The 14,504-nt window shown below is 45.7% G+C and overlaps 1 protein-coding gene across 1 annotated transcript in view; it reads left to right on the forward strand.

The window, feature by feature from the left end:
- Mreg (melanoregulin) overlaps positions 1–14,504 on the forward strand; it is a 62,341-nt gene that overhangs the window by 18,605 nt on the left and 29,232 nt on the right. Inside the window, exon 2 of the mRNA XM_051154126.1 lies at positions 6,707–6,866. Within this exon, the coding sequence (XP_051010083.1) occupies positions 6,707–6,866 (160 nt within the window). The remainder of the gene's footprint in view (positions 1–6,706; positions 6,867–14,504) is intronic.

Raw genomic sequence — 14,504 nt, forward strand, 5'->3', positions numbered from 1 at the left:
TGGGGATTCTTGGCAGTGGTGAGGAAGCCCAGGCTTTCCCTGTAAATGGCTTTTATTGCCAACAAGCACTTTGCAGCCAAGTCCCCAGGCAGGCTTTTATTTAGACAGTTGAAAGAAGACTCCTGATCAGTTTGGGTCTTATGCCCTGGGGTGAGATTAGGGTGAAAGGCAAGGCCTCCCCCTTTGGGAGTGAAAGTGACTTCTGCATGGCTTGTAACAGCCAAGCAGCTTCTCAAATGCCCGAGGTTCATTAAATATTTATTGTCAGCAGATGGTGGCCAGGGGTGAAGCTGCTTGTTTGTACTTTAGAACCTTTTAGACTTGGTTATATGAGGGAGGGAGAGAGAGGGGAGCTGCTGGCTGGGAGCCCCCTTCCTTCATATGTCCTCCTGGGGCTCTTGGGCTCAGTCTCCACTCTCACACACCTGTCCACTTCCTGGTCTGGGGCTCACAGAGGTTCCCTAGCTGCTTTTCCTCAGGTTATTTGCTTAGTGCTTTTTAGTCTCCTCTCTCCTGGCTGCACTCAGTGTAAGGTAGATTGATGCAGTTGCTGGAGTCACTCCGGAGGCTGCAACGATCAAGGCCGGAGAGATGGCTCAGAGGTTAAGGACACTGACTGCTCCTCCAGAGGTCCTGAGTTCAATTCCCAGCAATCACATGGTGGCTCACAACCAACTGGCCTGCAGGTGTACATGTAGCCAGAGCACTGTATACATAATAAATAAATAAATAAATCTTAAAAAAAAAAAAAAAAAAGACTGAAGACTCAGTCAGTAGCTGGCCAGACAAACACTTCTGGAGCTCCTCAAAGAGCTCACATATGCAATTCTATCTGAATTGTGTGTGAGTGTGTGAGAGTGTGTGAGTGTGTGAGTGTGAGAGTGTGTGAGTGTGTGAGTGTGTGAGTGTGAGAGTGTGTGAGTGTGTGAGTGTGTGAGTGTGTGAGTGTGTGAGTGTGTGAGTGTGTGTGTGAGAGTGTGTGTGTGAGTGTGTGTGAGTGTGTGAGTGTGTGTGAGTGTGTGAGTGTGTGTGTGAGTGTGTGAGTGTGTGTGTGAGAGTGTGTGAGTGTGTGAGAGTGTGTGTGTGTGTGTGTGTGTGTGTGTGTGTGTGTGTGTGTGTGAGTGTGTGAATGTGTGTGAGTGTTAGAGAGCTCAATGGTAGGCTAGGCTGGGGTTACAAAAGTATCTTACCAGCCAGGTGTGGCATGTATCCGTAATCCCAGCACTCAGGGAGGCAGAGGCAGGTGGATATCTTGTGAGTTCGAGGTCAGCCTGGTCTACAAAGCTACACAGAGAAACCCTGTCTTGAAACACCAAACCCAACCAAAGAAAAAACCCGCACAAACCCAAAAGTTCCTTATGATACCCATGCTACAAAAGCTGCCACTTTCCCCACTGAGCTGTCTCTCCAGCCCCTTAACCATTCTTTTGAAAATCATTGCTAGAGCAAATCAAGTATTTAGAGGCAGAACTCCACCTTCCCTCCATTTCTAAGGAAGACTCATTAGTACTGAAGACCATGGCAACTTGGGCCCTGGCAGGGAGACATGGGAGTGGACGGATGTGACTCTGCTGAGACGAGTGGGTTCAGGAGGGCAGGGGCCACTGACAGACACACCCCTGGAGAGGCCCTGCTCACTCAGGGCAGCACCTGCTGGGTCTTTCCCTGCTTTCTATTGTCTCCTGAGGGTCAGTGACTAGGCAGAGGTTCAGGCTCTCCCTGGTATATGTTACATTTTAGCTTTCCTATTCTGTGTCTCTCCAGAGAGAGGGAGAGAGCAAGTGAGCAGGCAAACACAATTCAGTCCCTGTAAGGTGACTGCTCTGCCTTAGGGCTAGGAGTGTTCTGCTTCTGTCATTGGGTAATGGATCCCACTCAGGGGGTATGATCTCATCATGAGGTGCCCTGTGCACGGAATCCATGTGGCTACAGGTCTTGGGAATACTGGAAACTTCTAGGCTGGACTCCAGGGGATCCAGAGCAGGATGTTGTAAAAGCAGACAGCTAGATGTTCTGCCAGTCTGGAAAATACCTTAGTTATCTTATCTTCATTTTTTGTTTTTGTTTTTTTGGTTTTGAAGAGGTATGAGATAGGTAAATTTAGTGCTGATCAACTTTGAATTACCAGGTTTTCAGCAGATACTCCTTAAATGATCAACACGCCCATGGCAAACTGGGACAACAGTCTAAGCCCCAAGGTTTTATTTTATTTATTTTTTATTTATTAAAATTTTTTTTCTGAGCCCCAAGTTTTAAGACAAATGAGACAAACAAAAGAGAGACATACCAAGCGTTATCCCACTCTTGGATACCCATGGGCATCCATGGGTCGAAAAGAAGGATCAGTGCTGGTGAGCAAAAACAGTGTCTCAGTGTCCATAGCAACATGGTTGCTCAGTGACTCCCAGACAGAACCTCACTCAGGAAGGATGGTCGGCCTTTCCTTGGAGAAGTTTAGTTCTTCCTGTCCCAGGTGGCTGTATAACAGGAGGAGTGGAATGGGAGATCCCTTGAGACAAGTGTTGAATCTGTGGTGGCCATTGGTGACTTACAGGTTGCAAAATCAAGTTAGGCAAAGAACCTGGCCTGCTGCCACCGTGCTCCCCGCCATGATGAGAATGGACTATAAACATCTGAAGCTGTAAGCAGAGCCCCAATTAAATGCTTTTCTTTTATAAGTGTTGCCTTGGTCATGGTGTTTCTTCACGGCAATAGAACAGTGACTAAGGCACACCCCCCTCCTCATGTGACAGTTGGTTGTGACAGCTCTTCCAACTACGCAATTTCCTTATTGCTTTTTTTCAGAGTTATTGCTCTACAACCCTTTGGTCTGACCTGTCGCATTTCATGGGACAAAAGCCTAGATTAGCACCGTCTTCGGACTGACATCACATCACCCTTGCTTCTTCAGCACACGTCACTGTATTGCTGCAGCCTGTGTGTTGCTCCGTGTATGTGCATGGAGCTTGAGCTTCCCCAGCTGTTGAGGCCTCCCTGTGCTGCTGCCCTTTCTTGGGCTGCTTTTCCTTGAGTTGTGATACTTTGCTCCCGCTCCTCCTTTGGGTGAAAGGCCAATGCTGTCTCCGTAAAAGCTCTCAAAATGCCTTCTCCTTTCATGCAACTGGTCACTTCTAGCTCTCTGCTCTTATGTCATTTTGCACTGTAAATTGTACTTACTTCTTGCATTGTTTGTAAGGGCAGAGACAACATCCTATTTCTTCATACATACACAAATTAACTACGAGTGAAAGTTTGAATGAATGATTGGATTCAGCATGCTTTTTTTTTTTTTTTTTTTTTTTGGCTTTTTGAGACAGTGTTTCTTTGTGTAGCCCTGACTGTCCTGGACTAGCTTTGTAGACCAGGCTGGCCTCGAACTCACTGCGATCCATCTGCCTCTGCCTCTAAGTGCTGAGATTCTAGGCGCTTGCCCTCTCCTCCTGGCTGCAGCTAGGGATTTTACTGATACTGTTTGGTACACAGTGTCTAGGTCCTGTGCTGGGTCAGGTGGCTGGCCTCTGACTGGCCTTGGCTCCTGTGTACTCCTTATCCTTTGCCCCAGTTTTCCTGTGTGGGTCTTGGCTGTCCTTTCCAAGTCTGAGCATTTGATTGATAGCCTGGTCTGCAGCTGCTCCCTCTAGCCCCAGGCCACCTCTCTTGCTGGGCAGCTCTGCTGGTTCCCAGTCTGGTGACTGGTTCTTTGCTTCCTGTTGTAAGATTTCCTTAGTGCCAACTTCCAAGCGTGTCGCATTTGTGGACATCTTGGACATTTACCCTCAGCCCACCTGTCACGTAGTCTCATCCTTTCCTTCCCAGTTGCCGCCTGTTTTTCTGAAGCTCTTCTGCATGCTTTCACTTGCCGTACCGTCATGTTACACACTACACATGATTGCCATCCCATGGTTTAGTCTTACTATCTTATGCCTGTGCGTGTTTTGTCTTCATGTGTGTCTGTGTGCCACATGTGCTGGTGCTTGAGGAAGTGGTGAGCCTCCATGTAGGTGCTGGAAATCGAACCTAGGTCCTTTGCAACAACAAGTGCTCTCAACCAATGAGCCATCTCTACAGCCTCCCTCTTTTTTTTTTTTTTTTTTTTTTTTAAATACAGGGATATTTCCGTGTAGCACAGGATGGCCCAAGCTTGCTGTGCTCATGCCTCCTCAACTGCGTACTTACGAAATCTCTTGAATCCTCTCCTCCCGTCTCTCAAGTATTCCCCGCACTTTACCTGGGAAGTTTCTGTTTTGTTTTTTAAGATCGTGATGCTGCTCATGTGTACTCAGAATCCTGCCTTGGCTCAGGAGTAAAGCCCATGCTACCTTAGGAAAACAACAGGCGCGTGACCCATGGGGCCATAATGTCTCTAGCCTTGAGCTTTCTCACCAGCTTGCTTCATTTTTCTGACCAGTGTTTCTCCTTGCTTCCAATGTGCCCGCCTCACACGCCTCCCTCGGTTCCTTACTGTTGTAGCATGGCTTCTTCATTATGCCTGACCCATGGCTACTGCCGCTAGGACCGTCTGCCAGCATCCTAGCTGTGCTCTCACATGCCCCATTCGCAGCACTTATCCTAGTTTTTCACTACACGGTCAGGTGATCATCCAGTAGTGATTTCCCGTTCTTGGTTCCAGCGAGGGCCAGAGACAGGAGTCACGTCCATATGCCCGCAGCTTACCGAGTCCTGTGGTGAAGGGCTAGTCATCCCTCATGCGTGTTATTAGGGGAAGTGAGGAGCTCCAGTGTGGCCCTGCTTGTCCTGTCCTTCAGAAGTTAACTAGGGCTGTGCACAGACATTGTCCTGTGTGTGACGCTCCATCACCAGCCTCCCCGAGGCCAAACGTGTGTATCCTATAAAGAAAAAATCGTGAGATGAGCAAAATACAGGGCAACTGAACTTCCCTCTTCCCATGTATCTCTGTGTGTGTTGTGTACATGTATGTGTATATAGGCATACATGTTTGTGGGAGTGCAGGCAAATGGGTATGTATGTATGTGGAGAGGAGACCGAACATTAATGTCAGGAATTCATCCTCTACTACTAGTTTTTATTTTTTATTTTTAATTTTTTGGGGGGCGGGGAATAGAGTTTCTCTGTGTAGCTCTGGCTGTCCTGGAACTCACTCTGTAGACCAGGCTGGCCTCGGACTCGCAGAGATCCGCCTGCCTCTGCCTTGAGAGTGCTGGGATTACAGTCGTGTGCCACCACGCCCCGCTCTTCCTCACCTTTTATGATGAGGCAACTAAACACAGAGGTTGTCAATATCCTGGCTAGCCTTGCTGGTCAGCTTGCTCGAGAGATCTGTCTGCTGCTTCCGAGGCTGGAATTGCAGGTAGGCTGCCAAACACCCAGCTTTCACTCGGGTTCTGGGGGATTCAAACTCTGGTCCTCAGCCTTGTACAGTGAGTGGGATTTTTGTTGTTCTTTTGTTTTTGTTTTTACTACGTAGCCTTGGTTGGCCTGGAACTTGATAGGTAGAGCAGGTTAGCCTCAAAGGCATTGAGAATCAACCTGTTTTTGCCTCCTGAGTGCTGGGTTTAAAGGTGTGTACCACTACATTGGCCCCAATTAAAGAAAAAATGTGTATGGGTATTTTGCCTGCTTGCACATGTGACTGGTACCCTTTGAGGCCAAAAGAGGGTTTTGGATCCCTTTGGACTGGAGTTACAGATGGTTGTGAGCCTCCATGTAGATGCTTTCAATCGAACCTGGGTCCTCTGGAAGAGCAGCCAGTGCTCTTAACTGCTGAGCCATCTCTCCAGTCAGGAAGTGTTTTAATCCACTCAGCCATCACCTGAGCCTACCACTGAAATTCTTAGTCCTTGGTCATTGAAAGTATTTGGGTGTGTATATTTGTTGCTTAGGCTTGACATTTTTTTATCTTGGGGCTGGAGAGATGGCTCAGCAGTTAAGAGCACTGGCTGCATCTTCCAGAGAACGTGGGTTTAATTCCCAGCACCCACATGGCCTCTCACAACTATCTGTAACTCCAGTTCCAGGGGATCTGAAGCCAACATACATGCAGGCAAAACACCAATATACATAAAAATGAAATTAAATAAACTAGCTGGGCATGGGGGTGCATGCCTTTAATCCCAGTACTTGGGAGGCAGAGGCAGGTGGATCACTATGAGTTTGCAGTCAGCCTAGTCTACAAAGCGAGTCTAGGACAGCCAATGCTACACAGAGAAACCCTGTCTCAAAAAAACCAAAACAACAACAACAACAAAACCCACCATATTTTTTCTTATTATGTATATGGGTCTTTTGCCTGCATGTATGTCTTTGCACAAATGTGCCTGGTGCCACAGAGGCCAGAGAGGGCATCAGATCCCCTGGAATGGGAGTTACAGATGGTTGTGAGCTGCCATGTGACCTGAACCCTGGGTCCTCTGGAAGAGCAGCCAGTACTCCTAACTACTGAGTCATTTCTCCAGCCACAGGCTGTGTGTGTATTGCTAGGAATTGCACCCACCTTGCCATTCTTTTTTGGCTATTTTTAAAGTGATTAAAATTAAGTTTGTTATTTATTGTACTATGTTTTTGCTTAATTATTGAAAAAACGTTAGACTTTTTTGTCATGGATACTCTATATGTTTTTATTTGTATTGTAAAATATACATATGTTACATGATATGTAACATACATACATATGGTATATAATATGTAATACATATATGTAGCGCAATCTTTATGTTTTATTTCGCAGTGGTAATAATCCATATTCCTCATTTGGAGCGACCCTGGAGAGGGACGATGAAAAGAACTTATGGAGCATGCCTCATGATGTGTCGCACACAGAGGCCGATGATGACAGGATCTTGTACAATCTGATAGTCATTCGTAACCAGCAGACCAAAGACTCAGAGGTAAGTACCTCTGACATCTTACTGTGTCAGATGTGCTAGTCTCAGCTGATACGCGGCAGTAAGAGATGGCTGGTACAGGGCTGGGGCGGGGGCTGGCTCTGTTGGTGTGGTGTGTGGTGTGCAGTGTGCAAGCATGAGGACCCGAGTTTGATACTCTAGGACTCACATAAAAAAGCCAGGCATGTGCCAGTAGTCTCAGTGCTGGGGGCTGCGGGGTGGGGCGAAGGTGCAGGAGGATCCTGGGCCAGCCAGTCTAGCTCAATCAGTGAGTTCTGGGTTCATTGAAGAGGTCCTGTCTGAAAAGGTAAGAGGAAGGCTGGGGCCATGGCTCAGCGGTAAAGTGCTTGCTGTATAAGCCCGGTGACCTGCGCTGGGGCCCACAGAACACATGTAAAAGTCAGCTGCATTAGCACATGAGCATGTAGTCCTAGTATGCCCCAGCTGGGAGATGGCAGGCAAGCAGAGACAGGAGAACGGCCAGAAGCCCACACTCCAGCTAGCCTGGAGTACACAGCAGTGAACGGCAAGGTATTAAACAAGGTAGACACAGGGACTGATGCCAGATATTATCCTGACTTATACACACACACACACACACACACACACACACACTTATGTGAGTGTGCTCCTGCATGCTCACACATAGGTACACACAGAGATAAGGTGGCAAGCATCTAAGGACCTAAATGTTAACCTTTGGTGTACACACACACACACACACACACACACACACACACACACACACACACACACACATACACACACACACATGCTCTAAATAAAAAGAAATGGTAATGGCAAGAAGACCAACTGAAGATAAAGAATGAAGCATGACTACACGGTCAGGCCGTGTGGTCCAGGATGATCTTGAACCCTTGAGCTCAGATCTTCCTACCTCACGCCCTTGGTTGTATGGACTCCACCTCTAGCTGAGCTCTGTGAAACAGTAGACCTATTTTAGCAGCATGCATTAGTACTGGTTAATTATGGTTAGTCTTGGTAGGCTTGCTTGATAAGACCCATTTTTAATTTTTAACCTTAACAGTACACATTACATGTAAGGCAACGCTGCTGAAGAGCAGCGAGAAGGATGGCTTGAAGTCGTAAATCATCATCCATGTCTTATCTTTCCAGTGGTTTAACAAGCCACAGTTAGGTAATGCAGATTGAATTGCGAAGGGTGGTTCTGAGTTATTGGGACCTGTACAAGCTTCCGTATTTAAAGGTTCTTAAACTGTGCGTGTCAGTTAGCCATGTGATTTAGAATGCTTTTTGCAATAAGGCTTTAAACACTCCTCAGGGTTAAAGCGTGGCATGGGAACACCAGACTATAAAAAGGAGAAGGATCAAGCCGGGTGTGTTTGTGCACGCCTGTAATCCCAGCACTCGGGAGGCTGAGGCAAATGGGTCTCTGTGAGTTTGAGGCCAGCCTGGTCTACAGAGTGAGTCCAGGACAGCCAAGGATCCATGTGTAAGGATAGCAAGGAGGATCATGGGTCCTCCATTCTTTCAATATTAGGGTGTTATCTAAGATAGTTTCCCAGATCTTGCCACGGAAGCTGTCCCCTCCTGTGCTTGCTGGTTATCCTGAGAAGACACCCATAGCAAATATACACTGTATGTTTCCATCACACTTTACAGTTGTTTAGAACGAGGAGAGTTAGAAGCTCCAAAGAACACCATTGGGGTGTGTTAGCAAGAACTGTTTTATCTATTTATTATTTTTATTTGGTTTTTGAGGTAGAGTCTCACAGTGTATCCCAAATTGAATAGGAATTTTCTGTGTAGACCAGGCTGGCCTGGTCGTGATTTGTTGCCGTTGATTAGAGTTGGCATGAGGCAAAGTGGTGTTTCCCTGGTTCCCCGATGGGCTAGGGCTTCCTTCCGCAGCTGTTGGTATTCAGCAGCTCACTAGGGCAGTGGTTCTTGACCTGTGGGTCTCCACCCCTTTGGGGGCTAAATGACCCTTCACAGGGGTTGCCTCAGACCACCGGAAGACAGAGACATTTACATTGTTATTCATAACACTAGCAAAATTACAGTTATGATGTAGCACCAGAAATAAATTTATGGTTGTTGGTCAATACAACATGGGGAGCTGCGGTAAATGGTTGCGGTGTTAGGAAGGTTGAGAACCACTGCCTTAGGGGGTTGTTCACAGCCGAGCCCGGCAGCTCTCCTGGGAGGAGCCCTAGTCTCTCTCTGTGTGTCTTCTGTGTGCCTCTGCTTTTGAAATGACAGCTGAGGAGGTACCAGCAGCCACAGAACACTCTCCCCAAGTGCACCTTCCGAAGAGAGCCAGGTATGGAAGGCCACCTAGACTGCTTTGTTTTGTTTGTTTGTTTTATTCTTGCTCAAGAAAATGGTATCAAGGTTGACTCTCAGAAACAGTTACCAAGACTGATAACCAGTCTTGATGACATGAAGATTTGATAGTTATGGGCTGGAGAGATGGCTCAGAGGTTAGAAACACTCACTGCTCTTCCTAGAGGTCCTGAGTTCAATTTCCAGCCACCACACAGTGGCTCACAACCATCTATAATGTGATGTGGGGCTGGAGAGATGGCTCAGAGGTTAAGAGCACTGTCTGCTCTTCCAAAGGTCCTGAGTTCAATTCCCAGCAACCACATGGTGGCTCACAACCATCTACAATGAGATCTGGTGCCCTGTTGTGGTGTGCGGGCACACATGTGGGTAGAATACTATATAAATAATAAATCTTTTAAAAAAAATATATATATATATATATATATATTGTGATCTGATGCCCTCTTCTGGCATGCAGATGTACATGCAGGCAGAATGCTATATACATAATAATAAATAAATAATTAAAAAAGATTTGATAGTTATTACAATGAAATGATTAGAAATATTGATTCACAGGATTTCTCTTTCTTTTAAAAAAAAAGTATAAAAGCAATTCTTTCAGAATTTGAAATGAACTGTAAATTATTTATTTTTCTTTCTTTTTTTTCAAGACAGGGTTTCTTTGTATAGCCTTGGCTATCCTGGACTCACTTTGTAGACCAGGCTGGCCTTGAACTCACAGTAATCCTTCTGCCTCTGCCTCCCAATATTAGTCCTTTTTCACTATTGGACTGTAGCTCACATAGTCTTCTCCACCTTGCTTTATGCCCTGCTTAGTGCCTTCTGGATACATTACTGTTTCTGTATGCTTACATTTTCTTTATTGCTTTTTGGAGACTTTCTGGTGTTCTGTTGCATGGATTTGCTACTGTTTGTTCAGCCAGTCCATTTTGCTATAAGGGCAATCCCATGTTCACTATTAGCCATGCTGCCGTTGACATCCAGATAGATTTGTAGGCCCTTTCATATTTCTTGTTTTTGTTTTTAAGAGTTGTTATTCCTGGGTCACAGTGTATACATTTAAAATGGAAACCGTGTGTGTGTGTGTGTGTGTGTGTGTGTGTGTGTGTATAGATGGCTCACTGGCTAACAGCCCTGGCTGCTCTTCTAGGGGACTTGGGTTCTATTCCTAGCACCCACATGGTGGCTCACAACTATATATGACTCCAGTTCCAGAGGAGCTGAAGTCCTCTTCTGGCCTTCATGGGCACCAGGCATCTGCATGGTGCATGCACATACATGCAGGCAAAACACTCATACATATAACATAAGGAGGAACACTTGAGGGACCAGAATGGAGGTTGCAGTCTGAGACCCCACCAGGGAATAGGCTGTAACATCAGTGGATGCCACGGTTCTCTTCCCCTTACCCAGCACCCTAATGGTCCTAGGAACTCACGCTGCCTTCATGGGCACGGTTGCTGAGCTCCAGGCTGTCTGTCTTGCTCAAAATGTGGGCCCTAAAACATTGGAACACTTGCTTTTTAGAGTAAAACAGACAAATCTAAGTTATTGTATATAAAACAGCCAGATTTTATAAGAACTCACCCAAGAAAATTTGCCAGCCAGCCAGAATGTTAACAGATTGCTGGTACATGGGGACGTCCAGAACGGAGCCACCACCGCTTACTATGCGGAATAATGCCGGAGTGGATTTACCACTGTGTTTATGAAGATGCAGCTAGAAAGCCAGTATGCTCGTATCTTGAGTCCAAGCAAATTCCATACATATTACTGTGCTATTTCTTGCTCATAGAGGATAACTTTGGTACACATTTTAATAAAACAGTGGATTTGGGTTTTGAAAGAAAAATTCCACCTGATACAAGGAAGGCTAGGTAGGTCTTGAGTGCATTGTTTGGAAGCACAAGCGGTGTATTAAGGGAACTGAACAGTGTTTCTCCTTGAGCGACAGCAGCACCAAAGACTTGGGAACATTCAAATTTAGGAGTCTCTCTGGATAATGAATACTTTCAGAACAGTGTGTGTGCTAGCTACAGTCTCTGCTGGGTGAGGACCACACATGGATAAGGCTGACTTTACTCCAGATGGAAAGCATGCAGAAGATACACAGTGAAGAAAAGGCTCCAGATTTAGCTTGCCGTGTCAAAAAATGTGGAAGTAACATTGTTTGACTATCACAGAATTCTCTTGCTTTTATGCAAGCTCTTATGCTAGTGGAAACCAGACTCCCAGAAGGAGAAGTGACATGACAGCCCTGCAGGTAGTGAATCTTTTTTTTTTTTCCCCCGAGACAGGGTTTCTCTGTGTGATAGCCCTGGATGTCCTGGACTCACTTTGTAGACCAGGCTAGCCTCAAACTCACAAAGACCCACCTGCCTCTGCCTCCCGAGTGATGGGATTAAAGGTGTTAGCCACCACTCCCAGCAATAAATAAATCTTAAAAAAGAAAAAGTGACACTGAGTGGTGCTGAGAGGTGCCTTATGTTTGGCTAAGATACAGCCAACAGTCTCAAACTCATGCCAGTAAATCGTTATCCATATGTTCATGCTCATTAAACTGATTCTACTTTATATAATACTCTGTTCTTAGGAGCTTAATAATTGCTAGTGATTTATTGTCAATGCACTCTACTTATTTGTTTGTAAAAACAATAGTAAGTATACTGATTTTGTTCAAGATAATAATAATAATGATAATAATCCTAACAACAACAGTTTAGTCTTCTCAGTTTTTGCATATTAGGATGCCCTTGTAACAGCTCAATAAGTAAGTCCTGTTATTCTTTCATTTTAAGCACCTCACTCAAGGTCACATACCTGTTAGATTTGAATCTGGGCTTTATGAGCCCCCAAGACATAATATATGACATGGGGGTGCGGGGGGTGGGGACGGACACCGCAGGTGACTGAATTCAGACTTAGATCAGATTTCAGAGAGCACCAGCAAGGTCTTCCCACAGCTCATGCATGATTTGTTGAAGCCAGTGAGTATGAAAGGCATTTTCATGAGAGGGAGGAGGGCTGTGCTTGCTGGGAGGACAGAGACCACATTTTAGGAGTTGTTTCTCAGCTTATGATTTTTCCATGGCGACTGACACTGCTCACCATTTGCTAAGTTCTACCAGCAGCTCTCTGAGGACTCACTCGGTGCTTAATTCTCCATACTGGGAGTAAGTCTAGGACCATGAACTTGCTAGGCAGGTGTTCTACCGCTGTGCTATGTCCCCAGATCAGCTTTGACACTTTAGATTAATAAGATACATGTTAAGCGACAGATCTTTTTTTTTTTTTTTTTTTCTTTTTCTTCTTCTTTCTCTTTCTGTCCTGGAACTCTATAGACCAAGCTGGCCTCAAATTCAGAGAGATCCACCTGCCTCTGCCTCCTGTATGCTGGGATTAAAGGCATGCACCACTGTGCCTAAGTGTCAGATCATTGTTTCGCCACAAGACATGGTTTCTCTGTGTAGCCTTGGCTGTCCTGGACTCACTCTGTAGACCAGACTGGCCTTGAACTCAACAGCGATCTGCCTGTCTCTGCCTCCCAAGTGCTAGGATTACAAGTATGAGCCGCCATGCCAGGCTGTCAGTTCATTCTTATCAGCACTTTTAAGTACTTTTTACAGCATAATGGATGATAGAAATTCTGTGCTTTCATTTAAAGCTTATAAGTAATTACATGATCAAAAGCATGTGCAGTTGTCATGACAGGAACCTGCCAACTTGTCACTCAGGCAATATTTACATATCAACAGGTGTCACCAGATGCTTGTGTGTGGATGGAATAGTTCTGTAGAAACCACATTGGGCCAAGTCCTAGGGAATGGCTAAATATTATTAGCATGCATATATATATATATATATATATATATATATATATATATATATATATATATATATATATATATATTTAATTACAAAGACAAAATCATAGTATCAGGACTAGGTTCTGGTACCTGTGTCCAGGCATAGCACACAGTCCCTGTAACATTTAAAATAGCATCTGGCCGTCCATGGGGCTATTTCTAGCATGCTGAATCATATGCTCAGGCCGTCATGTCCTTAATCCAAAAGGAAACAGCAGAGTGTAGTCGGTTGGGATGTTTGCGGCAAAGAAAGGCCTGACCTGATCACAGACCAGCAACATGGAGGATCCCAGAAGCACCCTGAGACTTGGATTTCCCAGTTGGGTTCTGTGTCACTGCCCCAGCAGGTCTGCAGAGCTGGGCAAACCTCACCTTTTCAGGGTCACCTGGTTGTCTACAAACGGGTGAACACTGGCTAGTGTTGATAACAGGACTGCAAGTTCACACCAACCGAGAAGGACCAAACAGTGGGAAGTTAAAGCAGTTCCTCAGATACTTCTGGATTCTTCCACATGCCTTGTTTTTTGTTTGTTTGTTTGTTTTGTCTTGAGAGTCAAACAATTGAATCACCGAATGCATTCATATTTATTTTGTTTGTTTTGTGTTTTTGAAGTGCTGGGCATCGGCCTTGTCCACTCGCCGAGTGCTCTCAGCCTGAGCCACATCCTCAGTCCCCAGTGCATCTGTCCTTTATTTTACTTTGCTAGTAACCATTTGGCTTTAGGTGAGTTAGAAGAGGATTCAAAAAGCGTAGGCTTCCAGGAGCCAGGGGTGTTGCCCTGTTTCCCAGGCAATAATATTCATGAGTTAGTGTGTGCCAGGTGCTAAGCACGTGCAGTGTCCTGCCCTGACGTGTACTGAGTTCTCGAAAGCTTAGGGAGGACGTGGTTCAACAGGTATGCTTAGGAAACTGAGTCGTCTCAAGGAGTTGGAGGCAATGAGAGTGATAACTGGGGTCCCAGGTCAGGGCTGTGACCCAGAAACCTGTCTGACTAGAAACGCCGTTCTGGTCTGTCTCTCCAGTAAGTTTGGGAAAACCTTCTGGTTTTAACTGCTGTCAGTAGACAGTGGAGTGTGTGTGTGTGTGTGTGTGTTTACGGGGACACACCCTGTACAGTAGATTCACAGAGCGACAGCTTTGGTGATTGTGGGGCTATGCAGGGTGACATGCCTTTGGTGCTGTGGTATATTCTGGACAGTATAGTCCACTGACCTATAGCAGATCGCGTTCTGTTTACTTGCCTTACTCTATCCCCTTTCAAAAGTATAACTAGTTCCAGAGGTCAACACTAATATGGCATTTTTTTGTCTGTTTTTTTTACGCATCTGTGTAAGCCATGTTAACCAGCAGAGTTGAGGCAGTAAACACTGGCAAGTGAAGTGTGAAGTGGGGGGAGGAGTGTGGGGGAATGGGGGGTTAGGGGGTGGGGGTGTGGGGGTA

The sequence above is a fragment of the Acomys russatus genome, chromosome 12 (genome assembly GCF_903995435.1).
Source record: "Acomys russatus chromosome 12, mAcoRus1.1, whole genome shotgun sequence".
NCBI lineage: Eukaryota > Metazoa > Chordata > Mammalia > Rodentia > Muridae > Acomys > Acomys russatus.